This window comes from Hylobates moloch, unplaced genomic scaffold, assembly GCF_009828535.3.
Source record: "Hylobates moloch isolate HMO894 unplaced genomic scaffold, HMol_V3 SCAFFOLD_1, whole genome shotgun sequence".
In the NCBI taxonomy this organism is placed as follows: Eukaryota; Metazoa; Chordata; class Mammalia; order Primates; family Hylobatidae; genus Hylobates; species Hylobates moloch.
The window spans coordinates 35,260,874-35,288,486 of NW_026652276.1; the positions used below are offsets into that span (position 1 = coordinate 35,260,874).

The 27,613-nt window shown below is 40.4% G+C and overlaps 1 protein-coding gene across 4 annotated transcripts in view; it reads left to right on the plus strand.

The window, feature by feature from the left end:
• Positions 1 to 27,613, plus strand: part of MDH1B (malate dehydrogenase 1B) — a 39,879-nt gene that overhangs the window by 1,673 nt on the left and 10,593 nt on the right. For 2 of the 4 annotated variants that reach the window (XM_032754777.2, XM_058439234.1), the window contains exons 2-10: positions 2,725 to 2,837; positions 6,621 to 6,797; positions 6,994 to 7,136; positions 8,544 to 9,040; positions 12,954 to 13,095; positions 14,794 to 14,957; positions 17,567 to 17,706; positions 18,320 to 18,371; positions 24,991 to 25,068. In XM_032754777.2, the coding sequence (XP_032610668.1) occupies positions 2,725 to 2,837; positions 6,621 to 6,797; positions 6,994 to 7,136; positions 8,544 to 9,040; positions 12,954 to 13,095; positions 14,794 to 14,957; positions 17,567 to 17,706; positions 18,320 to 18,371; positions 24,991 to 25,068 (1,506 nt within the window). The remainder of the gene's footprint in view (positions 1 to 2,724; positions 2,838 to 6,620; positions 6,798 to 6,993; positions 7,137 to 8,543; positions 9,041 to 12,953; positions 13,096 to 14,793; positions 14,958 to 17,566; positions 17,707 to 18,319; positions 18,372 to 24,990; positions 25,069 to 27,613) is intronic. The other 2 variants (XM_058439241.1, XM_058439244.1) reach the window with 1 other exon arrangement.

The window sequence follows — 27,613 nt, forward strand, 5'->3', positions numbered from 1 at the left end:
TTGAAATATGTTTATTAGGACTGAAGCAAATAGTACAAGGAAGAGAATTTCATAAGGTGAGGCTAGAGTTAGATAATGTAGATTCTTTTGAGCCACATTCAGTAGTTTAGACTTTATCCAGAGTACATGAAAGGTTTTTGGAAGGGGAGGAGGGCCTAATCAAATTTGAATTTTATCTGAATGTTATGGCTATAGTGTGGGAGAAAAAGACTGGATGCCAAGAGACCAGTTAGGAGACTAGTGCTATAGTCCAGGAGGGAGTTGATAGTGACCTGGCCTAGAGTGGCAAACAATGGAGATGGAGAGAAGTGAATGGATTGGAGAGATATTAGAGAGGCAGAATCTATAGAAGTGGATGTCTAATTGAGTGGAGGAGGGCAGATAAGGGAGAAAAAGAAGTTAAACATTGTTCCCAAGCAGAGGTTTGAATAATTGCAGAGATTAGGAGTCACTGAAAAAAAAAAAAAAATCGCGGAAGAGTAGGCTTAATACTCTGGATACTCTTACTACTCTTAGATAATTAGGGAGATGGACATAAAAAATATAAGCAACTAAGCACATTTAGTAGGGGAATGGTGGCAAAATACATCATAGACCTGAGTGCCTATGAGACATTTTGAAGGAGATGGGAAAATACAGGAGGGTGTAGGCATCTAGATAAGGAGATAGATCTGAGCTGGAAATATAGATTGCTACTTGAAGCCAAGGGAATGAAGCAGATTGGCCAAAAAGAATATGTAAGTTATAAAGACAAAATGCTTCTCAGAATGATAACTTTTAATGGGTTGATAAAGGAATGGAAACCTGGAAAGGATAGAAAGGAGTGACCATAGAAGTAGGAGAACTGGGAGAATGCCCCCACTATAGCAGGTGTTTCAAAAGCTTGGAAGGGGGCAGTAGTGGCAAATGCTGCCAAGGGTCAACAAGAAAAGGATCAGAAAGTATCCATTGGGTTTAGTGGCATGGAAGTCTTCAATGACCTTCAAGAGAATTGTGGGGTCTGCTACATTGCAGTGGATGAGAAATAAATGGAAGTGAAGAACTGAGGATGGCAAGTATAGGGGACTCTTTCAAGATATTCTGATCAAAAAGGACATATGAAAGGCAATAGCTAGAGGGGGAGATGAGTTTTTTGCCTCTTAGGACAGGAGAAACTTAATATATTGAGTATATTTAAATATGACAGAAAGGGACTATTAGAAACAGATACAAGACTCTAGAAAGAGAGGATAATTAACTAAGCAAGGTTCCTATGAAGGCAGATGAGGGTGGGATTCAGAGCATAAGTGGTGGGATTAGATTAGACAGGAGGTAGGACTCCTCTTCCATTGAAATGAAGAAAGGAGGAAAGGATGAGTCCAAATGCAGACAGGCATATAGATGTGATGGAGGAGGTTGGAGATTTTCCAAACTAATGCCATTTTGTTTTGTTTGGATTGGTTTTTGTAAAGTAAAAAGCAAAGTTGTCTGTTGTGTTCTGATAATGCAAAGGAATGTTGGGGAGAAGGAAAAGATTTGGAGGAAGAGGAAAAAGTCTGGAATAGTAATGGTGGAGAACAGAAGAGAGTGCTGATCAGGGAAACAGAGGGATCTCCACACAGGGTTGAGGGCCAATTAAAGCTGGTGACCATGAATTTTAAAGGTGCCCTCCGCTTGGTTCTACCATGTTTCTGTAGTGGTGGCTAGCAGGTAGGACCCAGCTACAGAAAAGGCAAGTAATTGAGATCATCCAGGATAAGGGGCTTTTATCACGCTCATTTCCCAAAAGGATAGTGGAGAAAGATAATTTAAGACATGGACCAGAAAGTGGTTTGAAGAGATGAACCATAGATTTGAACTAGACAGGGCGACTGATAGACAGGGGTAGCTTCAGACAGGTTGATAACTTAGGAGTTAAGTTATCTTAACTGAGGAAGAATGCTACAGAGAGGGCTCTGCATTTTGCCCCATCCCTCCTGCTCTATCAGACACCCAATTCCATCTGGTGTAGTGGCTTTAACTTCCTGGGTGTTTATTGCTACAAATTGTGTGTCTGAAACCCTTACATGGCACCTGCACCCCACATATATATATATATGTATGTATGTATATGTGTATATATATATGTATGTATGAGTATATATATATATATACATATCTCCAGCTACTTGCTGATCATAACCACTTAGACATACTACAAATACCTCCAACTGCACTTGACTAAAGTTAAATTTCTCATTCATGATTTTTCTCTAGTTAAGATCAGCATCATCTGCCCAAGCTAGAAAACAGAAGTTATCCCAGATTCTTCTTTCCCACCCCCACAACTTCCTGACACACATCAAATCTAAAAGTGATTTTACCACCACTCCTGACTTCAAACTTTACCTTTTGGTGGCCATTAATGAGTAGTTCATTATCAGTACTAATTCATGCTGAATTAGTAGTAGTTAGCAGCCTCCTAGAGAAAGTGAGGTCTAGCATATTACTAGAAGAGAATAAATATTCAGTAGGGTTTTTTTTCTTTCCACATTTTATTACTTAAGATTCTGACCTCTTATGAAGTTTATTTGTATTAATCTAATAAACATCAGAAGTTTATGTAATAGCAGTTTATACTGCAACTTTATGTTATCAAATTATATCATAACTATGACTAATTCTGTAATTACATAGCAAATACTTAGAACTACATAATAATTTCTGCATGATGAAAGAAAACATTGCTAATTTGAACTCTTTTAGGTAGAGCAGATTGTCCATATTATGCTAAAACAGAACTTCTGGCAGACTATTTACAAAAGAATCTTCCTGATTTTCGGATACATAAAATCACACAACGTCCTGAGGTTTGGGAGGTAAGAAACCTTTATAGTTTGTTGAACTCACTCATGCACAAAATGTGTTTTAATTTGATTAAATATTAACTGGTGTATTAGATTGGCTTCTAGTAATGACTGTTCATGTACTAGTGATATTAGAATACTAGTAAAACAAGTCCCTACTTACCAGCCTCAAAATAATATTTATGTTTTTTTCCTAATACCTAGTAGAACAAATGAGACCCTAATCAATAAGTAGAATAAGTTTGACTGCACCCCCTGAAGAATCCAGGTAGCTTACACTGCACTTGTTAACTTTTCATTCTCCTTGGTATTGATTTCCAATGACTTATTTGGTATACCCTTCTTTGGGACTCTGTTTCCCCAGAAACAGACATTGAGATGTAGATTTTGGTGAAGGGGCTTTACTGGGAAGTGGTCTTGGGAACAGCATTCTGAAACGGAATGAGGGTGGCAGGATTGGGTAAAGGGAGAAATTGAACTTCGACATAGCTGCAACAGAGGGCTTAGCGGATCCCACAGTGAACTCTTGATGGCCTTTCAGAACTATTCCAAACTGAGGCAAGGTAGCTGAGCTTTTGTGCTCCCTCCTCAACCAGCCATTGGATATCAGCTGTCCCTGGGAAGGAACTTAACCTTAGGCAAGGCAATTTTCTTGGGCTGAAGTCAATTCCTAGACAGAGAATGGAGTCAGACTTTAAGTTATCATCAGCCTCTAATACACCAGGGGCCTGGGAGAGTGAGTGCCTCATTTGTGAAGGGGGAACCTGGAGTGTACATGACAGCACTGGCTACAGTCCACCTGTTGTGCCTTTTGGATCCACATGCTCCCTATAATCAGTTCACACCGTCTTGGAACAGCTCCTCCAGGATTCTGGTTGCCATCTTTCCCTGGGGAAACTTGATAAGAGAAAGGATAGTCAAATGAACTATAGTCTCCACTGCTCATAGTTTCAGGGCCAAACTGACACTTATCACCTCTTTTCTCTCCCTCTCTTCTCTACCATCCATTATAGATTTCCCTCACTCTCTACTGGTCTGGTCTTCAGCTAAGTTATCTTATCTGCTGGGTTGGTAGTGCTTCTGTCACAATAAATGTTCTCTGGTTGGCACTGCCCACTGGCCTCTATTATTTCAGGATTTTATCATCTCAGTTGCCAGAGAGTTCAGGTGTGTAGCAGCATGTCCTTTAACAGCCTTGGCTACAATCATATGAAAAAATGCTCAACATTACAAGTTATTAGAGAAATGCAAATCAAAACCACAATGAGATTCCATCTCATACCGGTCAGAATGACTATTATTTAAAAGTCAAAAAATAACAGATGCTGGCGAGGTTGTCGAGAAAAAGGAACACTTATATACTATTGGTGGAAGCATAGAAAGATAGAAATAACATTCAACCCAGAAATCCCATTACTGTGTATACACCCCCGAAAATATAAATCATTCTTTTATAAAGACACATGCACACATGTGTTCATTGCAACACTAGTCACAATAGTGAAGACATGGAATCAACCTAAATGCCTGTCAATGATAGACTGGAGAAAGAAAATGTGGTACATATACATCATGAAATACTACACAGCCATAAAAAGGAATGAGATCATGTCCTTTGCAGGGATATGGATGGAGCTGGAGATCATTATCCTTAGCAAAGTAATACAGGAACAGAAAACCAAATACCACATATTCTCACTTAGAAGTGGGAGCTAAATGATAAGAACACATGGACACAGGGAGGGAAGCAACACACACTGGGGCCTATTGGAGGGTGAAGGGTGGGAGGAGGAAGAGGATCACGAGAAATAACTAATGGGCACTAGGCTGAACACCTGGGTGATGAAATAATTTGTAAAACAAACCCCCATGACACAGATTTACCTATGTAACCTGCACTTGTACCCCTGAACTTAAAATAGAAGTCTAAAAAAAGAAAAAAAAAACAAACACAAAACAGCCTTGGCCTAGAATGGACAGCCACACTGGGCTTCTCAGTGACACCAGTGCACCCTTCTCAGTGCACCTCTCTCACCAGTGCATTCCTTATCACTTAGGTGCATGTCGTATCCTCCAGTCCCTTGCAGAGAACATGGTTGAATGGCGGGCTTTCTAGCCTTCCATAGTACCACGTTCACCAGTCTTTTTTTTTTTTTGAAATGGAGTTTCGCCCTTGTCACCCAGGCTAGAGTGCAATGGCGCAATCTCGGCTCACTGCAACCTCCACCTCCCAGATTCAAGCAATTCTCCTGCCTCAGCCTCCTGAGTAGCTGGGATTACAGGCACCCACCACCACGCCCGGCTAAATTTTGTATTTTTAGTAGAGATGGAGTTTCACCATGTTGACCAGGCTTGTCTCGAACTCCTGACCTTAGATGTTGCCCCCGCCTCGGCCTCCCAAAGTGCTGGGATTATGGACATGAGCCACAACACCTGGCATCACTAGTCTTTTGATCCATTCTTCTACTGTCTTCCATGAAGTCTGGCATTTCTATTTTATTTAATTACTTTCTCCAAGTTTCTAAGAGCCAGTCTGGCAACATGTTGTCCCTGTCTTCTGAGGTCCTTGCCAGGGCATACAGTCTTGAATTGCAGAAAAGTGATTCATACTAGTAAATTCTCCCTTGTCTAACTTCATGTTCCACTGTTGATTCAGCACCGTGAGGGTCCAGTCCTGTACGTGCCCTCGCAGCTCCTGCTGGGACATTAACATGCTCTGCGGGGTGAAGATGGTTTTTTGGGATAATGTCTCTTTCCTTCATGGGCCCAGTACTTCATTGGTCTGGCTATGGTGTGGCTAGAGGGGCCATGTTGGAATCCTCATAGCAGCACTGTTTGCTTTCAGTGAGATAAAGGCAGGCAGATCTTCAATATCAGCAAGGAAATTAGTTTCCAGGATTTTATTGGTAAGGTGGCCTCATTACCCATGCCTCCAATGACATGGTTTTTAAGACTGCTGCCATGTACTTTGCTGATAAAAATGTTTCTATTTGACTCTACTCAGATCTTGTCATTGGAAGGCCTAGCCTATACAAATCAGATAATGATAATTTAAACTTTTTCTGATATTATCAGAAAGCTCCAAATAACTTTTAGCTTATTAATTTAGTCTGAACTACATAAACCACACTCACAGATTTAAAAAACAGTATCAAATTTTATATGCCCCTAAGACAGGAAATATTGCATGTGTAGAAGAATAAGGGCAAAACTAGTTGAATTTTTTAAAAAATCAGTTGAGTTGGAACATGTAACCTCTCTTTAAGCTAAACACTTGCATCCCAGGTCTCCTCAGTACCTTTATTTGGTCAATTAATTTGAAGAATACGCTTGCTTTTTTTTTTTTTGAGACAGAGTCTCACTCTTTCGCCCAGGCCGGAGTGCAGTGGTGCTATCTCGGTTCACTGCAAGCTCCACCTCCTGGGTTCACGCCATTCTCCTGCCTCAGCCTCCCGAGTAGCTGGGACTACAGACACCTGCCACCGTGCCCTGCTAATTTTTTGTATTTTTAGTAGAGACGGGGTTTCACCGTGTTAGCCAGGATGGTCTCGATCTCCTGACCTCGTGATCTGCCCACCTCGGCCTCCCAAAGTGCTGGGATTACAGGCGTGAGCCACCGCGCCCGGCCTAAGAATACGCTTTCTTACCTAATTAATCTGTTACTAACGTCACTATTTTCTATATTTACATTTTACTCTTTAAAGATATCTAAATTATATTATGTGTATGTAGTGACATTAAAAGCAACCTAGTATTATAATGTTTGAATTCTAAAGTATTAAATTGAATTTCCAGGCAGATTTAATATATGACTTCACTTGGAATATCATTCAACAGGATTGGCTAAAAGATGTGTGTGAAAAGAATCAGTGGAGTCACAAGAATTCCCCTATCATCTGGAGAGAGCTGTTGGATCGTGGAGGAAAGGGTTTGCTTTTGGGAGGATATAATGAGTTCCTGGAGCATGCCCAGGTATATAAGTTAACTTATCTGTTCTAACAGTGATAATTCTCTTACATTATTTTATTTTTCACATATCTTGCTTTCTGAGACATTCTCTCATGTCCCTTTTTATTGTATTTTGACTTTAAACAAAAACTTTCCATTATAGCCAATTTCAACTAGTTATCTGTTCTCTGATATTGACTTTTTCTCTCCCAATATTTAGCTTTACTACAATGTCGCCTCTAGCATGACGACTGAGCTGATGATGGTAATTGCTCAAGAGAACGTGGGGGCACATATAGAAAAAGAGCAGGAGGAAGAAGCCCTGAAAACTTGCATCAACCCCTTGCAGGTCTGGATCACCAGGTAGGACAGTCAAATCCCAGGATTCATGAGATTTATTTTATATTTAGAAAGGACAATGAGATGGGATTAATTTCATGATGGAAGAATACCTGAATGTCAGGTTTGAAATTTGTGTGTATGTATACTTATATGTATATACATATACATATGCCTGTGTGTGTGTATGTGTGTGTGTTTGTATCCTCCATATAACTCATAAATGAGTTTTATATTTTACAGACACAAACACATACACTTGGTCTAAAAACAACTCTATAGCATGGCTGCTTTGCAGAAGCTCACCCTCTCTGACTGTTGCTCTATCCCTCTTTCCCACTTGCTAGAGCTTTCTTTGGCTTTTCTCTATACACCCACTCCCTCTCTGTAACCCCACTCCCCTCACCTTGCTCCCTTTTGCTTTTCTCCTTCTCATGTGTGCTCCACTTTGCTCCCAGTCTGGGCACATGCAGTCTTTGTTGTCATACTCTCTCTCTTTCTTTCTCTGCACTGTCTCTCTGTCTCTCTTGCTCTCTCTCTCCCTCCTCTTCTCCTTTCCTCACCCCTCAGTTTGTCTTTTGCACTTTCCTGCTTATATGTGCATGTGTATCCTAATATATACTCATTTTTAAAATTGTTATTATGAAATATTTTAAATACAGAAAGGAGTTGAGAATAATGCAATAAACATCCATGATCCTATCACCCAGATTTAATAACTATCACATCTTCTTTAGATGTTTCAAAGAATTAAGTCAGTACAGATACTGTTGAAACCCCCGTTATACACCTCCCCAAACCCACTGTGAATACCAGAAATGCCCAGATGCGTTTCTGAACTTCCCGTGACGGGCATTACAGTTCGCAGCTGGTAGTCACAGCTGTAGACAACTGCAGAATTGTGGCTACAGATACACCTTACATAGCCTATGTTGATCCTGCCATCTTTGTAAGGATTTTTCTGTGTAAGAATTTGGAAAAGATAGTCCTTTCCAAAAAAAAAAAAAAAAAAAAAAAAGGTCATTATTGTGTAGATGAGGTTGTATTTTTTAAAAAAGAGCTATGGCTAACTGAAACTTATATCTTTATCTTTTTAGGAGGAAATAGAAACACATAATTACAGTAATATAATACAGTTTCTTTATTTTGATTTATGCATAGGGGGAATTCTGTTTTCTTTGAAAAACCTAATAAACAGGTATATTTCTTATTTGGGGACTTATTTCAGATGGCCAGAGGAAGGGATTGGTAGTGAGAAGTTTTTGTTCTACTTTTGACTTCTAGCCTTAGAATGTCAGTGCAGCTATGTGTGTGCTTATTTAAATATTAAACCACCCTATTGATGCACATGCAGAAATATCTATTAAGAATAAAGGCTTAAAAGGGACAAAGGATGTAACTATTCACAATGCAGCTTTGCATTTTTATCAGTGCCTCTGCTCCTGCCTGCTACAACCTAATTCCCATACTGACGAGCGGCGAGGTGTTTGGGATGCATACAGAAATTAGCATAACTCTATTTGACAACAAGCAGGCGGAAGAACATCTCAAAAGCCTTGTGGTGGAGACCCAAGACCTGGCGTCTCCCGTCCTGCGCAGTGTCTCCATCTGCACGAAGGTGGAGGAGGCCTTCTGCCAGGCCCATGTCATTGTGGTGCTGGACGACAGCACCGACAAGGAGGTGTTCACTCTGGAGGACTGCCTCCGAAGCAGGGTGCCTCTCTGCAGGCTCTACGGGTACCTGATAGAGAAAAATGCTCATGAGTCCGTCAGAGTCATCGTGGGAGGGAGAACGTTTGTAAACCTGAAGACAGTTTTACTCATGAGATATGCCCCACGCATTGCACACAACATTATTGCCGTGGCGCTGGGGGTGGAAGGTGAAGCGAAAGCCATACTGGCCAGAAAACTGAAGACAGCTCCTTCATGTGAGTGAATGTCTCTTTATGTTTTTGTTTTTATTTTGAAACAACATGATTTCAAAGCAGCTAGGAAGAACACCGCCCCTCTAGGAACATTCTGAGTATCTGGAATAGGAAGTATAAAACAGACATAAAGAACTTATTGTGTGATTTGACTACTGTGCAAACATTTTTTTTTTTACTGGCTTTTGTGTCTGGCTTTTTCCATCTTTATAAAAATCAATAAATATTTAATAAGATACAATTTATATTATTCAGGTGATAATGTGACACATCGCATTCCATTTTTCCCAAGACAATAGTCACTTAAAGTAACTAGTGTTTTAAAAAAAATCAAAGCTATGTGCAAGTGGCTCTGCCCCACCTCCCACCTGTATGACCTTGAGCCGTCATTTAGTCTTGGGTGCATCGGTTTCCTCATCTGTAAAATGAGGGCGTTAACAGTGCCTATCTCTTAGAATTGATGTGAGGATTCAGTGAGATGTATTCCTAAAGTGCTAAGAAGAGTGTATGGCACATAATAAACATTTCCAAGGATGTTAAGCTTATCAATAGGATTATGATATCTGATCAGTTTCTGTTCCTATTAATCTTTGAACTGGTAAATACCAGAATCATATGAAGATGAGAAGATGAGACTAGATCAGAAAATTGATTGTTGTATTTGAAAAGGGAGATAATATTGGACATATTTTAGCTGCTTCTGCCCTTAGATGGAGCAGGTGCAACAGTGTCCATTGAGAAGGGAAGGAGATGCCAGGCATTCTCTCAGGCAAAATTGGAAAGACAATGAAATGCGAGCCTAGAATGTTCCCAGTCAGGACAATTAGGCTTCAGTGAACCCCTAACATTATAGCCAGAGCTGTATTTTCTTTTTTGTTACAATGAAACTCTGTAAATCATAATTTCCAGTATTCTTGCATACATATCTTTAGTATTTTATCCCCACAGTCACTACAACACTCAACCAAATTGATGCTAAAATTATTCAGAAGGAAATGAAAACTTTTTTCTATTTTATCTCTGTGATCAACCTTATAATTATATGTGTAGACAGTGACTTATCACAGAAAGTCTATGATACACTACTGAAAAGCATCAAGAGGAATCTAAAACAAGGTGTATGTGTGGGTGGGGTGTGGAGTTGAGGGAGGTTGGGGGCTTTCAGCCAGAAAGCTGCTGTCTTGTGGGTCTGCTGGTACCATGACTCTAAGCTCCACTCTATGCAAATCCAATAAGCATGTGAGAAGCAGAAAAAAGAAAAATAGAGGAAAGTTGGTAAAAGGAAAAAGGCATTAGAGGGACAGAGTCCAAGTAGAACTGTCAGCGAGGCAGCAAGGAGACAGCCAGCAATGACCAAAGTTGAGCAAAACATCATGAAAGAGAAAAACCACCAAGGAAATGATTCAGGGATTATTCTAGATGCCAAGAGGGTGGCAAACCTTTTCAGAAAAGCAAGATTCATGATAACCCCTAAGTTCAGTTCATAAATCACTATTTATCAGACCATGCGTATTGGCTCATCAGGACCCCTTCTGTTGCAAAAAAGTCAACTCAAAGTAACTGAAGTCACCAGGTACCATGGCTCACACCTGTAATTCCAGCTACTTGGGAGGCTGAGGTGGGAGGATCACTTGAGCCCAGGAGTTTGAGGCTGCAAGTGAACCATGAGGCTGCAGTGAGCCTGGCCAACAGAGCAAGACCTTGACTCAAAAAAATACAAAAAGTGATTGAAGTCAAGTAGAGAACTTTTTTCCCCACATAACTGAAAAACACAGGAGGTAGTTCTTATTTCAGACATAGCCGGATGCTGGGGCTCAAATGATGGTGCCAGGACATACCTATGCTCTCTCTGCTGGCCTATCCCTCTGCTCTGCTCTCTGTGTTGATCTCCTTCTCAGTTCAGCCCTAAAAGTTGGCAGAATGGCCACTGGCATCCCAGACTCACATGCTTATAGTTTACGTACCCCAGGAGAATGAGGGCTTGCTGTCCCAATTGTTTGTGCAAAAAGGAGTACAAACTCATCGTCCAGGCTTGGACCACATGCCCATCTCTAAATCAATCATCATGGCCAGGGACAGGGAGTGGGTGGGTGGAATCTGCATCTAATGCCTATAGGTGGACCTAAGGCATGAGGACAGTCCCACCTGACAGATAGGGACTGACACTGGAGAAGGAGTAGTTATTTAAAGAAAAATCAAGATGCTCTTAATGAAAAAAAAAAAGAAGAAGAAGAAGAAGAAGGGAGAATTCATGCCAAGAGGGAAGAAAGCAGATGTCCACTATCATTTTCTGTAGCATAATTTAGGATGTTTAGAGCTATCAAGGGCCTCAAAGCTGATAAGAAAAATGAAACCCAGCACGAGTAAAAGGCTTCTTTAGGCTGTAGGAAGGAAGCCTACCATATGCTTACCTGGCCGAAGAATTATTTTCCCCATGTGGGATCCTATGAGCTCTAAACCCTGACTCCCACCCTCCCCTCACATCACTAACTCCCCTGAAAGTTGGGTGGTGGAGGGAGAACTAGCTATTCCTACTGCATGAATCATTCTGATGGGGGCAGGAATCTCACAGGACAAAAGTAGACAGCGATGGTGGGCTACCAAAAATCTGTTTCCCGCTCTCTTCTGCTAGCCTCTCTCTACTATAGAGACTCAAACAATCATCCCTTTTCTTAGCTTCATTGCAACTAGGAGTGGTTGAGTGATATAGTCTATTTGGGGTCCCCTGAGAAGAATATTTCACTTTTTGAAAAGAGAAAAGGCAAAGAGGAAGCTTCTACCCCATCCTTTTCCCTGTTGCCTGCCCTTGAACACAACTGTGTTAGGGTAATACTTGAACACAACTGTGTGAGAGAGGTTGATAGTTGGAGCTGCTGCAGCCATTTTATGATCATGAGGGGAAGGCCAAGAGAATCACATCTCTGAGCTGCTGAACCAGCACATGTCACTGCCTACCATGAATTACCTGAGAAAAGTAGTTGTTCTAGTTAAGCCAGTCAGTAGGATATTCTGTTAGTTGAAGACAAAAGCAATCTTATACAGGAGAGGAGGGAAGAAGTTAATCTCCACAGTAAGAAGTGGTGTGGACTTAAAAGTGATTGAGTTTTTAGGCAAATAAATAAGTTAAATAAGTAAATAAAATTATTTATTTAAAGTTTTCATAGAACATTCCTAGATAGTTAACAATGATAAAATCATATTGAATCCCAATGCCTATTTCTCTCTAACCATTATGGTCTTATTTTACTTCTTAGCATGTATCACTTTGTATAATAGTTGTTTTCTCATCCACTTCCCACCACCCCTAGAATGTTGTAAGGATTGGGGCTGATTTGTTTTCTTCTAAACGTAGTACCTAGAGGTGTCTCACACATAGAATAGAATTCATAACTATTTGTTGACTAAGATGTTGCCCAGGGTCCTCTTACAATATCCTCATTTTGCCAGAGATGCAACCCATCAGAGAGTTAAATGATTTGCCCTAATTTCTATTCTAGTCTAGAACAAGAACTCCTTGTGAAAAACCAAAGCATATTAAAAAGTCCTTTCTCCCTCACCTCTCTTGACCTCTTACTCTCTCTCCACCTCTCTCTCTCTCAATGGCAAGCAAAGTCAGGACAAACACCAGTGAAATAATTTTCAGTAGCAGTTTCTTTCAAGGAACATTTCATTATTTCTTTAATTTAATTATATACCATACCATTCATAGAACATTATTAGGAACTGCCAAACTATGACAGTTAGGGAGGTGATCCACACAATTTGCACAATTTTAGGAATCATAAACTTAGATTCATTTTATAGCAGAAGGACCAATCCTAAAACAAACATGCACGCAAACAAAAAATAGGCTTCAGGTAATTTTTTATGTTAATATACATTATTATTATTTTTCTAAACTTTCTATTCTTCACAGACATTAAGGATGTGATCATTTGGGGTAATATCAGTGGAAATAATTACGTTGATCTGAGAAAAACAAGAGTGTACAGATATGAGAGTGCCATTTGGGGACCTCTCCATTATTCACGCCCTGTTTTAAATTTGATTTTTGACAGGTACAGTATATCTTTAAGTGAAGCATACTGACAATGTTAAAATAAATGTTTAATGGTTGTAGTCTTTTAAATCATCTTATAAATCTTTGTACAAAAATAACTTGCATTGTTTAAACTCATATTTGTTCATGCTGTCTACTGAAGAAACAAAAAATTCCACAGAATATCAACTAGGTAATTGATTTGATTTTGAAATTATGAATTTTTATATTTCAGATCCTTCAGTAGCTCATATATTCAATTAAGGTTATCTCTAAAGCAAGCATGTATAAGGGAATCTTACTTCGTGTAAAGACAGAGCTATCTATCCAGGCTGAAATTAATTGAAATGTTTTCAAGAAAGGAATTAAGACGATGAGCAGGCACAGGCCAGACTGGGCATTCTGTGGCAGGAGGCTGAAGCAAGAGGTGGTGAGGAACACAGTCCTAGGACCAAGCCACCCAGGCTGGAATTCTCACTTAGCCACTTAGTAGCTGTGTGACTTTAGAGAAGCTGCTTAGTCTCTCTGTGACTTGGTTTTTCATCTGCAAAGTGGAAATGGTAACATGATAAGGGTCCTCCCTATAGGGTCTTGGGGAAGATGAAATGGATTATTCCCAATAAAGGACTTAGAGCTGTGTCTGCACAATAAGCACTGGCAATTATGATGAGGCAGAGGAGGAGCAGGAAGGAGCACCTCTGAAGCATTTTTTTCTAAACTTTACAGCACTTACCCAGTTGTAGCATTTTCTTTTGATTGCCCCTTGCTTTCCTTTTCTTCCTCAGACCACAGGAACTTCACCCCTGCCTAGCGATGATGTGTCCCGAGTTCACTATTTTGAAGCATGATTCCTCTGCATTTGCTGCTTGGGCAGGACCAGTGTTGCATAGAGCAGTGTCATGCAAGGTTAGCAGAAGCTAACTAGCTGGACTATTCTCTGAATTTAGACTTCAGATCATAAAAACATAATTACTTTCCTAATTCTTAACGTGAATCCAGCTTGAGCACCCCAATCCAAAAATCAGAAATCTGAAATGACCAAAAACTGAAACTTTTTGAGCACCAACATGATGCCACAAGTGGAAAATTCTACATTCAGCACCTTTGCTTTCTGATGGTTTAATTTACACAATCTTCACTTTGTGCACAAAATTATTAAATATGTTGTATAAAATTACCTTCAGGCTATGTGTATAAGGGGTATGTGAAACATAAATGAACTTTGTGTTTAGATCTGAGTTCCATCCTCATGATATTTCATTGTGTATATGCAAATATTCCAAAATCTGAAACACTCTGGTCCTAAGCATTTAGGCTAAGGGATACGCAACCTGTAATTCAATGTTTTATGAAATTATTTTGTTTAATGTGTAGGGTACTACTGGTTCCAAGATAGTGTCTACACAGGATCAATTCTTTGTAATGAAAATAATGGTTCTTGCCATTTTCAGCCACTTTTCTGTGTTCCATATTTATAGTATCATATTTTTAGTTTGACATCTTGGGAATCCTTTCCACTACATTTCACTATTTTTCAATTGACTTTTTATGAGGATTGAAGACACTTGAGGAAAGACACTAGAAATAAAGTCGTTTTTCTATTTTGACGGTGGATTAGGTTTCTGATACTTAGTTCCAGTTCCATTGAGCCAGGGAATATCCTTTTTCTCTTTAATTCCTCTCTCCATTGTAAAATTGTTTCTTTCTCTCCTTACAGTGAGTGGGTAAAAAGAGAATTTGTGGCAATTCTTAAAAACTTGACCGCCACAGGAAGACAATTTGGAGGCATTTTGGCTGCACACAGTATAGCCACTACATTGAAATACTGGTACCATGGCTCACCGCCTGGGGAGATTGTATCTTTAGGAATATTGAGTGAAGGTAAATCTGGGTTTTTCATATCTTGTAAAATCTTAAAACCTCTATCTTGTAAAATCTTTTGTATCTTGTAAAATCTTAAAACCTCTATGCCTCGTGCTCCTAATTCTGTGTCCCCACCCGTCTAGCTTAACATGTTCCATAAGCTGCCTGGACTTTTACAATTTCATAATCATTCATTCATTCAATTATTCATTCAGAAAGTCAACAATATATTGTATGGATGTGTTGGAAATACACATAGGAATTAAGACCTGGCCTCTGCCTTCAGGAAACCTACAGTGGAATAAACAAGAGCCAGATACATAAACAAAATCATGTTGTTAGGTTTTCCTAACAAGAGATAAAGGGAAAGCAAGGTCAATTCTAGGCAGGAAGCAGGTGGAACCAGGACAGGCTTCATAAAGAAGGCGACACTACAGTAAGCCTAAAGTATGAGGAGTGTTGACCTGGAAGACAAGAGTGGAAAGAACGCTGGGCACAGGGAACCATAGGAGCACAGACACAAAGGCAGGATAGAGAGAGGCACTTCAGGACCCAGATCTCAGGCAGTGCTGGGGATATGGAAAGGTTGCTCTCCATCCACAAATACTGCATGTAAACTTTTACAGCCCTAATGTTTTAATCTGCTAAAAACTATGCAGAAGAATTCTACATTTTTGTTTGTTTGCTTGAGATGGAGTCTTGCTGTGACACTCAGGCTGGGGTGCAATGGCACCATCTCAGCTCACTGCAACCCCCGCCTTCCGGGTTCAAGTGATTCTCCTGCCCCAGCCTCCTGAGTAGCTGGGACCACAGGCGCACGCCACTACGCCCAGCTAATTTTTGTATTTTTAGTAGAGACGGGGTTTCACCATGTTGACCAGGATGGTCTCGATCTCCTGACCTTATGATCTGCCCGCCTCGGCCTCCCAAAGTGCTGGGATTACAGGCGTGAGCCACCGCGCCGGACTGACTTCTACCATTTTTACAAAACAGGAAAGAGAATAGCTGCTGTTCTGTCATCTGTAAGGTCTATCTGAAGCATCTCTTCCCTTTGGTTTCTACTTTCTCCCTTAGCAAGCTAATTCACTCCCAGACCTGCAGACCTGGACCTCTCTGCCAAGCTCTGGCTTCTGAAACATTGTCACCTGGATGTCATGTCACTTCCATCCAGCATATACCAGACTGAATGTACTGTCGTCCTTCCCAATTGGCTCCATCTCTTGTATTCTTTATGTTATGAGTAGAACCATCATCTTCCCTATTGTTTCAGTGATGCCAGTGCAGGTTAAGGAAATCTCCCCAAATCCCTCATGTCAGAATTAATCTCTGTCTCTCCTCTGTATCCCCACATAGCATTTTGTTCCCCTATCACAGAGAATATTATAGTGTGCCTGTTTTTGATAGTATGATTAGTTGCATATGTCCCCTTCCTGGTGGCACCCTGAGGGCAAAGGCTTTTTCTGGGCCACCTCTTTGCATCTTCACGGGAGAAGCATTTTATATGGTAGACACTCAATGAATCTTGTTCAATTGAAGTTAAGGTGCATGAACATTGCCATAGTGTGAATTCAGATCAGCAAATTATCTCCTTAGGGAAATAGGCATTTAAAACCTTACCTTTATTTGTAGAAAGAAAGTTTAATTAATCTCTGTAGGAATTATATTCAAAAATAAACAATGCAGTACTTGGGGGAGGAGGGTAAATGATCATTGTTTGTCTCTCTGAAACCATACCAAATAGGTAAACCCTCAGACCTTGTCTGCCCATAAGGCTAGCTCTTCACAGATTAAACAAAATACAGCATTACTTGAGGACCTGGGAAGCTCTCTAAGGAAAAGTCTTTTAGATCTTGGTTTCTTGAATGTCCTCAATGTTTTCTTTGTTGTTTTTGTTTTTGCCCTGGTGACATTTTTGTTGTCTAGGATGGCAGAAATAATTTCCTTATATGATTGAGGCACCAGAAATGGGGATAATTTTGTCTGAATGGTGCTCAGTTAGTAATAAATATGGTCAATCTTTTTATTTAGAGCACATCCAAATGTAAGTATTTCTGTATATCTTAAAGAAATTAAATGTGTTATTAAATGAAGGATGGCTTCTGCTTAAGATATAGAAATATGTAAAGGAAATCATCCCACATGAAGCAAACACACACCAAAATACATGGCAAACTGGGGGCTGCAAAGGAATAACCAAATTTCCTGCCTCCCCTCCTTTCCCTTCCCAGTTCTTCATACTCTGGCTGTGTGAGTGCCATAGCAGGTGAGAAGAGTAGAAGGCCAGATGGACAAATGACTTAGGCTCATGGGCTGCATAGGGGTCCAGGGAAAAGCCATGCAGACAGACAAAAAGAATACAGATGGGGTTCAAAAGAGAAAGACTGCATTAGCCTCTGGATGTCAGATAAATACAGATGGCAGAATTGTTAGAACTTGGATAGTTGCTCAGTCAATCCTTGTAGAGGGAGTGTTTCAGTCCTCCTTGGAGAAGAATTCCGAGAAATTTAATTCCATCATTATCATTAAAAATCCTGTATTATGTCTGTCCTTTTCTACAATGCTTAACAGAAAAGGTGCATGTTTCTAAGTTCTGCTGTATTGCTTTGCTTTGTGTTTGCTCACTGCAGGCCAGTTTGGTATTCCTAAAGGGATTGTCTTTTCTATGCCTGTGAAATTTGAGAATGGAACTTGGGTGGTTCTTACAGATCTCAAAGATGTTGCAATAAGTGAACAAATAATGACCAGAATGACAAATGATCTAATTCAGGTAATGTCAGAATGGATGCAAGGGGACTGACTTGATAATGACCTTAAACTGATTCTCCTAGGCCAAGGCATACATTGGTTTTACTATGGATTCAAATTTTTTTTTTTAATTCTTAAAAATAATGAGATGATAAAAGTTTGAAAAAAATCAGTGAAGGAACACTACTCACTTAGTTACATAGTTTCTGGTATGTTAAAAATATTTGTTCGTTATTTAAAAATGAAGAATCAAAATGTTTTTCTATTAAAGAATAGTTAAGTTGCCGGGTGCAGTGGCTCACGCCTGTAATACTTTGGGAAGTCGAGGTGGGTGGATCACCTGAGGTTGGGAGTTTGAGACCAGCCTGACCAACATGGAGAAACCCTGTCTCTATTAAAAATACAAAAATTAGCTGGGCATGGTGGCGCATGCCTGTAATCCCAGCTACTCAGGAGGCTGAGGCAGGAGAATCGCTTGAACCAAGAAGGCAGAGGTTGTGGTGAACTGGGATTGCACCACTGCACTCCAGCCTGGGCAACAAGAGCGAAACTCCATCTCAAAAAAAAAAAAAAAAAGGATAATTAAGTTAGGAATTGTGGTCATTTAATTCTGTGATTATTAAATTTTTCAACAGGAGAAACTTGTTGCACTTGGAGACCAGATACATTTTCAGCCATACCAATCAGGTAAGCTCTTAGATGTGATGTTTTATTGGACTGCTATTAAAAGAGTATTAAAATATTTGTTATAACTGAATCACTGTTAATATGAATAACTCTCATTTATGTTTTATCATTTCTAAACTAAATTAATGACAAAATAAACTGTTAAGTTCAATGTGTCCTTTGAAATAAAACATCTCATAAGAATGTTAAAGAAAATACAACTTATGAACACTATGATCCTATAAATGTTGTAGGTATCATATTTATTAATTTCCTAGGACTACCATAACAAATTACCACAAATTGGATGGCTTAAAAACAACAGAAATTTACTTGTTCACAGCTCAGGAGACTAGAAGACCTGATGTGAGGTATCAGCAGGGCCACACTCTCTCTGAAGACTTGAGAAAGAATTCCTTCTTGCCTTTTCTAGCTTTGGGTTGCAGTGTTTGCATTCCTGGCTTGTTGCTGCATCACTCCAACCTCTGCTTCCCTCTTCACATGTCTGTCTTTCCTCTGTGTCTGTGTTTCTAAATCTCTCTTTCTCTCTCCTTATAAGGATACCAGTCATTGCATTCAGGACCTGCCCTAAACCAGTCTGACCCCATCTTAAATTGATTATATCTACCAAGACTCCATTTCTCATAAGATCACATTCATAGGTACCAGGCGTTAGGACTTCAACATATCTTTTTTTTTTTTTTTTTTTTTAAGACAGAGTCTTGTTCTGTTGCCCACACTGAAGTGCAGTGGCTCCATCTCGGCTCACCACAACCCCCACCTCCCAGGTTCAAGCGATTCTCCTGTCTCAGCCTCCTGAGTAGCTGGAACTACAGGTGCACACCACCATGCCCAGCTAATTTTTGTATTTTTAGTAGAGACGAGGTTTCACTATGTTGGCCAGGCTGGTCTCGAACTGCTGACCTCATGATCCACCCACCTCAGCCTCCCAAAGTGCTGAGATTACAGGCATGAGTCACCACGCCTGATCAACTTCAACATATCTTTTTGGAAACACAATTCAACCCACAACACCAGGTTTATCTTTAGATAACTTTATTAAAAGCCAACAAATTTCAATAAGCTTATTTTTCTTATTGATATTTTCTCCACTCATAAGAAATAGGGGAGGGCTGACATCTTTTCTTTGCCTTAAAGATGATCTCATCTTAGGTATGGATATATACATGTAGAAATAAATCAATTTATTTATGCAAAGGGCTTTAGTCAAGTGTCTTTTGGAGCCCAATATTCCTTCCTTCTGCTAATGTGTGTGCAGTACCAACTATAAGCCAGTGCTAGGAGCTGGAAATACAGAGGTGAATGAGATAGACCTGATCTTGCCCTCTGGGAACCTGCAGTCCATCAAGGGGCTGGCCACACATTATATAGACGACTGCAATTGTGGTGTGTGGGAGGAGTAAATGCTGGCTGCTATGCTGTCAGAGCTTATGCCTACAGATAGAAGGGAAGAAACTGAAGCAGGAAAGTACATATCAACTTGTTTGGAAAAACTGTGGAAAAGCTCATGTGGCCAAAGCCAGAAGAGATGGAGCTGAGAGATACAGCCATGAGGAGTAGATGTGAGAGCTACAGAAGATTTCTAGATGGAGAGAACCTGGTCAGGTGTGGGATTAGTTTGAAAAACATCCTGGCCTGGAATAAGGCAAGGCTGTTTGCAGAAAGACTGGTATTGGGGGGGAGCGCATACAGCCAAGACCAGAGGCAGTAGAAATTTGAGAGATATTTAGGAGGTGGAATTATCAAGACTTGCTGATGAATCTGATTGGCTTTGGTGAATCCCAGAGTTCTTCTGGCTGAGCAACTGGGCAGATTTACTATTGACAAGGGGAAAATGGTAAAAGAATGAGAGAGAGAGAAAAAAAATATGAGAATGTGGGAGGAGTGTGTGTGTGTGTGTATGGGTGTGTGTGTGCATGCACGCCTGTGGATGGAAAAGGAAGAAGCATGGTGCCAGATTAGAAAAAGCATGAGTTTCATTTCTTACATTTTGATTCTGAAATACCTGTGTGATATCTAAAATGGAAATGTCACATGGAGAACTGCATACTTCCTAGAGCTCAGAAAGATCTGGACTACAGTTGCCAAATGGGGAGTTGTTGCCTCATAAATAGAAATGAAGCTATCAGTATGATGGAGATTGTCTAGAGAGAAGGTAAGAGAAGAAAGCCTGGAGGAACTTAGCCTGTCATGGTTAAGTAGAACAGGAGCAACTGACAGAGGACAATGAGAAAGGGGTGGTCAGAGAGTCAGGATAAGTCCCTGGAATCTGATGACGTAAAAGACCTGAAGGCAGAGGGTGTTTCAAGAACAAGGACTGGTCTACACTGTCAGATGCTACTGGCATGTCAGATAAAATGATACCTGAAAAATACCCAATGGATGTATGAAAAGGTCATTTGTGACTTTGATGAGACCAATTTTGTGCAATGGAGAGGGCAGAAATGAGACCAGAGTAGAAAGGAAGGACCCTAGCCTTAGGGAACAGAGTGTCACTCTGGAGCTGGCGTGCTCAGTGCTAGGGGCCAGAGTGTCACTCTGGAGCTGGCGTGCTCAGTGCTGTGGGCCAGAGGAATGTGCCATGTACCATGACAGCAGTGGGAAGGGCCCCATCAGGACTCTGATATGATAGAAGGGCTTTTGGGAGGAGGTGACATCGAAACTGAGTTATGAAGAGGAAGGAAGGCCAACAGTCAGGGGCATGGTAGGAGTAAATGGGAGAGTTGTTCAATTCAGAGAAAGCAACGCATTCAAAGATAAAGAAGAAAGAAAGAACTTTTGAAGAACTGCCAATTTGCTTTATCTAGAAAATAGAGTTTGAGGAATGTCAGGAGGCCAGAAGGTAAGTAGAGGCCTTATTAAAACCAATGAAGGATTTTAGGCAGAAGAGGGATAGGAGCAGCTTCTAATTTTAAATGATCACTGTCTGCAATGGGAAGAATGAATTGGAGGGGGAGAGACAAGAAGCAGGAAGACTAGCTCTGTTGCAGGTGGAGAAATGATGAGGACCTTAAGCAAGCAGTGGCTGTGGGGATATAGGGAAAGAGCTATATTTGCAAGAGATACAATTGACAGAACTTGACCAATCTGACATTGAGGATAAGAGAGTGCTCAAGAGAGTCAAGAATGCCCCTGATGTTTTCAACATCTCAACACATGATGGTGGTGTTATCTGAGGCAGAACTTCCCAAACGGTGGGCCACAAATGAATTGAGTGTGTAGAACTCTTGATCTCGTCAGTCCTGGGGGCAGAATCTGGGGCAGCTGGAGTCCCCAAGCTGGTTGCCTCTCGTCTTTGTCACTTACTATGTGTGCTGAGTCATGAAAATGATTGGGAAGATGCAATTAATGTAATGAATACAGGAGAAGGAGCAGACTTTCAAGAGGCATCTAAGTGAAAGTTCTGGTGGGTAACAGACACATATCTCTGGAGCCCAGGAGAGAGCTCTGGGCTGGACGTGAGGACACAGAGTTGTCAGCAACTGATAGTAATGAGAAGAAACTGATAACTGTAGTGACCTCCCAGAGGAGGACCTGAGTGGTGGGGGAGGGAAGACTTCTGCAGTTCAGAGTCTCTTGTGCCTCTTGGATTTTGTTCCATGTGCATGATATACATATCCAAAAATACAAAGAAATGGATAGATATCTGGATGGTTGGATGTTAACGTTTAACTACTATTAGAGAGGAGAGGGTGAAGATAGACGGGGAGTGAGCAGAAGGGTTCTCTGCTCGAGTAGAACTCAAGTGCCAGAGCACAGGGTCAGCTCCAAACTGAAAGTGTTTCTGCTGCTGAGGCTGGAGGGAAGGGGAGAAGGTGATGGATGCAGATGCAAGTCAGTGTGTGGAATGGAGGAATAAGGAACAAAACAGGCAGCAGGACCAGGTCCTGAGGGCCAAGGACTCAGGGAAAGGCTGGGCTTCTAAGGAAGGACATGAAGTTTTGAAATACAGGCATGTGCGCATAACGACATTTTGGTCAATGGAAGACGGCATGATACCACAGTGGTCCTGTCGCAAGCCCAAAGAGTGAGGGTCGTGATCAACTCAGTATACCACTGGAAGCTATATGAGTAAACAGCAAACTGTTCTCATAAATGCAGAATGTTGGCAAACTGACAAACTGCACCTACCGCCCAGAAGGAATGCTGAGGGCAGTCACGCCCCAAGCGCACTGTTTCTTGTGATTAGGCACACCTGTAGCCTGTTAGCAATAATAATGTGAACCTGTGATCAGTCAAGCAGCTGACCAACCATTAGCTCCTCCCTCCTCTTTCTACCCAATAAATATGAAGGGCTGTAGAAGCTCAGGGCTGCCTTTGCTCACTAGAAGCAAGGAGCCCCCTTCTTCTTCCCCTGACCCCTTCTTTTTCTTTAAAACAAATCCTTTTTTCTTTGTCTTCATTTCTACATTCATCCTCCTTCGTTCAGTCCGGTAGTAACTGTGGCAAACCGTGGCATGGTCCCATAACATAATGGAGTTGAGCAATTCGTTTTGCCTAGTGACCTCCTGATGATCCTGACCCTGTGTAGGCCTAGGCTAATAAAGTATGTGTTTGTGTCTTTGTTTTTAAAAAAAAATTTGAAAAGAAAAAAGTAATTTTTAAAAATAGAAAAAAGCATATAAAAGGACATAAAGAATCTAAAGAAAAAGGATATAAAGAAGAAATATTTTTGTATAGCTGTACAAGGTGTTTGTGTTTTAAGCAAAGTGCTAATACAAAAGAGTTAGTTTTAAAAAACATAAAAGCTTATAAAGTAAAAAAATACAGTAAGCTAAGGTTAATTTATTATTGAAGAAAGAAAAAAATTTTAAAATAAATTCAGTGTGGCCTAAGTGCATGGTGTTTATCAGTCTGCAGTAGTCTACAGTAATGTCCTAGGCCTTCACATTCACTCGTCACTCACTCACTGACTCACCCAGAGCAACTTCCAGTCCCGCAAGCTTCATTTATGGTAAGTGCCCTATACAGTTGTACCATTTTTTAATCTTTTATGCTGTTTTCTTTTCCCGTACCTTTTTTATATTTAGATATGTTTAAATACACAAATACCATTATGGTTACAATTGCCTACAGTATTCAGTACAGTAACATGCAGTGCGGGTTTGTAGCCTAGGTGTATAGTAGCCTATACTATCTAGGTTTGTGTAAGTACATTCTCTCATGTTCACGCGATAACAAAATTGCCTAGCGATGCATTTCTCAGAATGTATCTCCCATTATTAAGTGACACATGACTGCAACTGTTAAGGGGAAGGGAGAGACACAACACAGAAAAAAATATAATTTTTTTCAGAGCTAAAGGCTCTGTGGAAGTTAGGGACCATTAATTTGTAGTGCCTGCTATGTGCGATTGTGTGATTCGTTGCAAAGATGCTCAGCTGCCTGGATGCAGGAGCAGAAACCTAGATGCATGATTGTAGTAAACTCCAAAATATTAGAGTATACTGCCACCCCCTGCTGTTAGAATAAATGCAGTTAGAGTAAAAATAACACCACAATGTATTCCAACAAAATTTTGGGTTTTTCCATGTTGACTTTATTTGGAGTAGCAAATTATTTCCAAAGAGTTTTTATTTTTCTCACATTTGTGCACGTGCTTTACTGTGCCTTAAATAGGTGCTAAGGTGACTTTGGTTATCCACATTGAACATGAGAGTGGAAAATGAGTCCAGTTCACTTAGCATTTGGGAACGAAGAAGGTGAGGCAAAGAAATTGAAGGCCATTGCAAGAAAGCAGATGAAGTGATAGACTATGGGGGTCTAGATTGGATAAGGAAGGAAGTAATAAATAGAAATAAAATTTAAAAGTCCAAACAAAGGGGATATTGAAACTATTTAACAACAGTATGGGTACAGATCCCAACCAATTAAAACAGTTGCTGCCTTTCAGAATGGACTAACTGATCAAAATAAACTGCAGGGGACAGAGTGGGTGCCATTGGTCCAGACCAGAGAGGGTTGAGTGAGGTGAAAGTACAGGAAGCTGGGGAGGAAGGACACAGAGAGGGTGGGGTTTGGGAATTCAGATGAGGTTCTGGCTGATGGCCAAGTCGCCAGGAGTGGGCCAAACCAAAGACCAGAGGAGGCAGGAAGGTGTAAGTGCAGACACAAAGGGATATGTAGAAGTCCAATTGGCTGTTGATTTTAACTCAAATTCTTTTATTCTCAGAATTTAGAGGCCCTCTGTGTGGCTTCCTGCACTAGGCAGAATAGAGCTTCAAATTCATTTCATGGGAGTGGGCTACAAAGCAGTCATTCTAAAATTGATTCCATTGACTTGTAGTTAGTCCTAGCTGTCCCATATATACTTGCATTATAGACAGTTTTGTGACAGGAAAAAAAAAGACTTGATTTTATGCTGTGTTTTTATTAACAAAGGTCAAGGGGTTTGTGTGTGTGTGAGTGTGAGTGTGTGTGTGTGTGTGTGTGTTTGGTTGATCTTAACTCTGTCACTTTTGGCTCTTGTGCCCGCAAAGAAGCACTCTTCGAGATATTTCAAAATCAGAGAATCTCACAGTGTGGAGGTCTCTGGTTACTAACATATCAATGAGATTATTCTTCTGTGAGGCTTGTTTAATCTCTTCAATTAATGGAATACTTAATTTCCTGATTTCAGAAACTGAACTACGTAAAAAAGATAAAAGGATCTCCTTACTCATCACAGATGACAGCCAGGAAGAACAGGTCTCAGATGGTAGGTACACTTACACTCAATTTTTTAAACTGCCCTTTTTATTCAAGAGTTAACACTACATTGCAAAGAAAGAAATTTGATCACCCACCAACCATAAAGTGGGAGTTAAGTCATCCTATATTCAAAAAATAAGATTATATTTAAAATCTGTTTAAGTCTTCGGAGAAAATTACCAGATAGTCACTGCGCACCTTCTATCTGCTGGTCACTGTGAGAGACACTGGGCACAATAAGGAAGTGATGGCCCCGCTCACAGGGGAAAGGAGTCATGAGAATATGAAAAGGTAAATGCCAAGACACACAGTGAATTAAATGACTTAAAAAAACAAAGCAAGACAGGTCAAAAGGAAGAAAAGTACTTAATAAATAGTCTAAAAACACATGAAAAGGAAAAAGCCTTGTATAAAGGAGAAAATTTAATTACATCTTGAAATCTAGTTGGGATATAAGATGGCTAAAGAAAAATGGGCATTTCTTCAGAAACTGAGCTAGTTCAGTCATGGAATATGAAAAATGTCTGGAGATCTACTGTACAACGATGTACATGTCTTCCGAATACAGTGTCTCCCGGATGCATATAGGATAGATGAAGCTGGAAATGTAGGTAGGGGCCACCTGTTGTCTACCTGAGTGGTTAGTTAGCAGTATGACTGGTGGATGGTGGATGATGGGACTGTTGATGAAAGAGACTCTGTGGGATATTTTAAGAGATTTATTCCAAGCCAAATATGAGTGACCATGGCCCATGGTACGGCCCTCAGGAGGTCCTGAGAACATATGTCCAAGATAGTCGGGGTACAGCTCAGTATTATATATTTTAGGAAGGCATGAGACATCAATCAAATACATTTAAGAAATACACTGGTTTCATTCAGAAAGGCGGGACAAATCAAAGGGGGTGGTGGGGGGCCTCCAGGCTATAGGCAAATTTAAACATTTTCTGGCAGACAATCGGTGAAGTTTGTCTAAAGACCTGGGATTGGTAGAAAGGAATGTTTAGGTTAAGATAAAGGATTGTGGAAATGAAGTTTTAATGTGCAGAGGAAGCTCTCAGATAGCCGACTTCAGAGAGAGCAGGTTATAATTTGTTTCTTATGAAGGGTGCCTGGCTCTTCATTGATTATCTCCTGGTTCTGGGGAGGAAGGAAGGAAAACAAAAGGAAGAGGAGATTCTCTATAGAATGTGGATTTTTCCCACAAGACATTTTGCAGGGCAATTTCAAAGTATGGCAAGGAAATATATTTTGGGGTAAAGCATTTTGATTTTCTTCCTTGTTATGGCAGAGTCAGATTGGAAAGTAAGTCACGATATACAGGGTTAAATAAAACACATCTGGTGAGAATTTATGGTTTATAGGGCATGACTCTCCAGACCCCTTAGAAAGGAATTTGGGTGGCCGAGCACCGTGGCTTACGCCTGTAATCCCAGCACTTTGGGAGGCGAAGGCAGGCAGATCACCTGAGGTCGGGAGTTTGAGACCAGCCTGATCAACATGGAGAAACCCCGTCATACAAAAAAATTAGCTGGGTGTGGTAGCACATGCCTGTAATCCCAGCTACTCGGGAGGCTGAGGCAGGAGGATCACTTGAACCTGGGAAGCGGAGGTTGTGGTGAGCCAAGATCACACCATTGCACTCCAGCCTGTGCAACAAGAGCAAAACTCTGTCTCAAAAAAAAAAAAAAAAAAAAAAAAAAAAGAAAAGAAAAGAAAAGAAAGGAATTAGGGCAAAATAAAAAAATCGGAGCTTAGTCCTCAGGACAAAGCACAAAATAGATGGAGTCAGGCTTAGAGAATTAATCCAACTGTAACATGAGCCCTGTAAGGGATTATCAACAGCCCAAATCACTGTTCTGACAAGCGTGGTGAACTCAGTCCCACCTAGACAGTGTCTCTCTAGATATCTGAGTGGCAGCATTATTATTGCATTGGCCCAACTGGTGTTAAGCAACACTTGAGATCTGAGGGCACCAAGCCCCTTGTGAGAACTGAGGGAAACTGTAAGATCTGTCATGAAGGAGATGGCAGTTTTCCAAGGTGGAGGAAGAGAAGCCAAATTGTAGAGTGTGTATTCCTGAGACTACTCGAATCAGAACAGTTTAAGTTGCTAATTACAGTTTCAGGTTCTTAGACCTCTACCTGAATAAATCATAAGCTTATGCAGATTAAAGTACTTTAGTTGTGATAAAAGAGAGAAAATGGAGTTGATTTAAGGTTGTTTTGCAGACCATTTGTTGAATAAGCATAGAATCAAATATAACCAATTACAGTGTTTTCCACATTTTGTGAAACATTACCATAAGCTTAGGTGGATTGTAAAAAACATATAGTGATTAATGAAATCAATTTAATCACTAGCATTTTTCTCACTGAAATAGAATGAAATTGATAAGAAAACAGTAAGGAGACCAGACTTTTTTCCCCAATGAACTAGAATAGAATAGAAAGAAAAAGGCAAGTAGGAAAAACAAGAAAAGGGTAAGTATGACTAGATTAGTTTATTAGGGTTCCCTAGAGGAATATAACTAATAGGATACATATATATA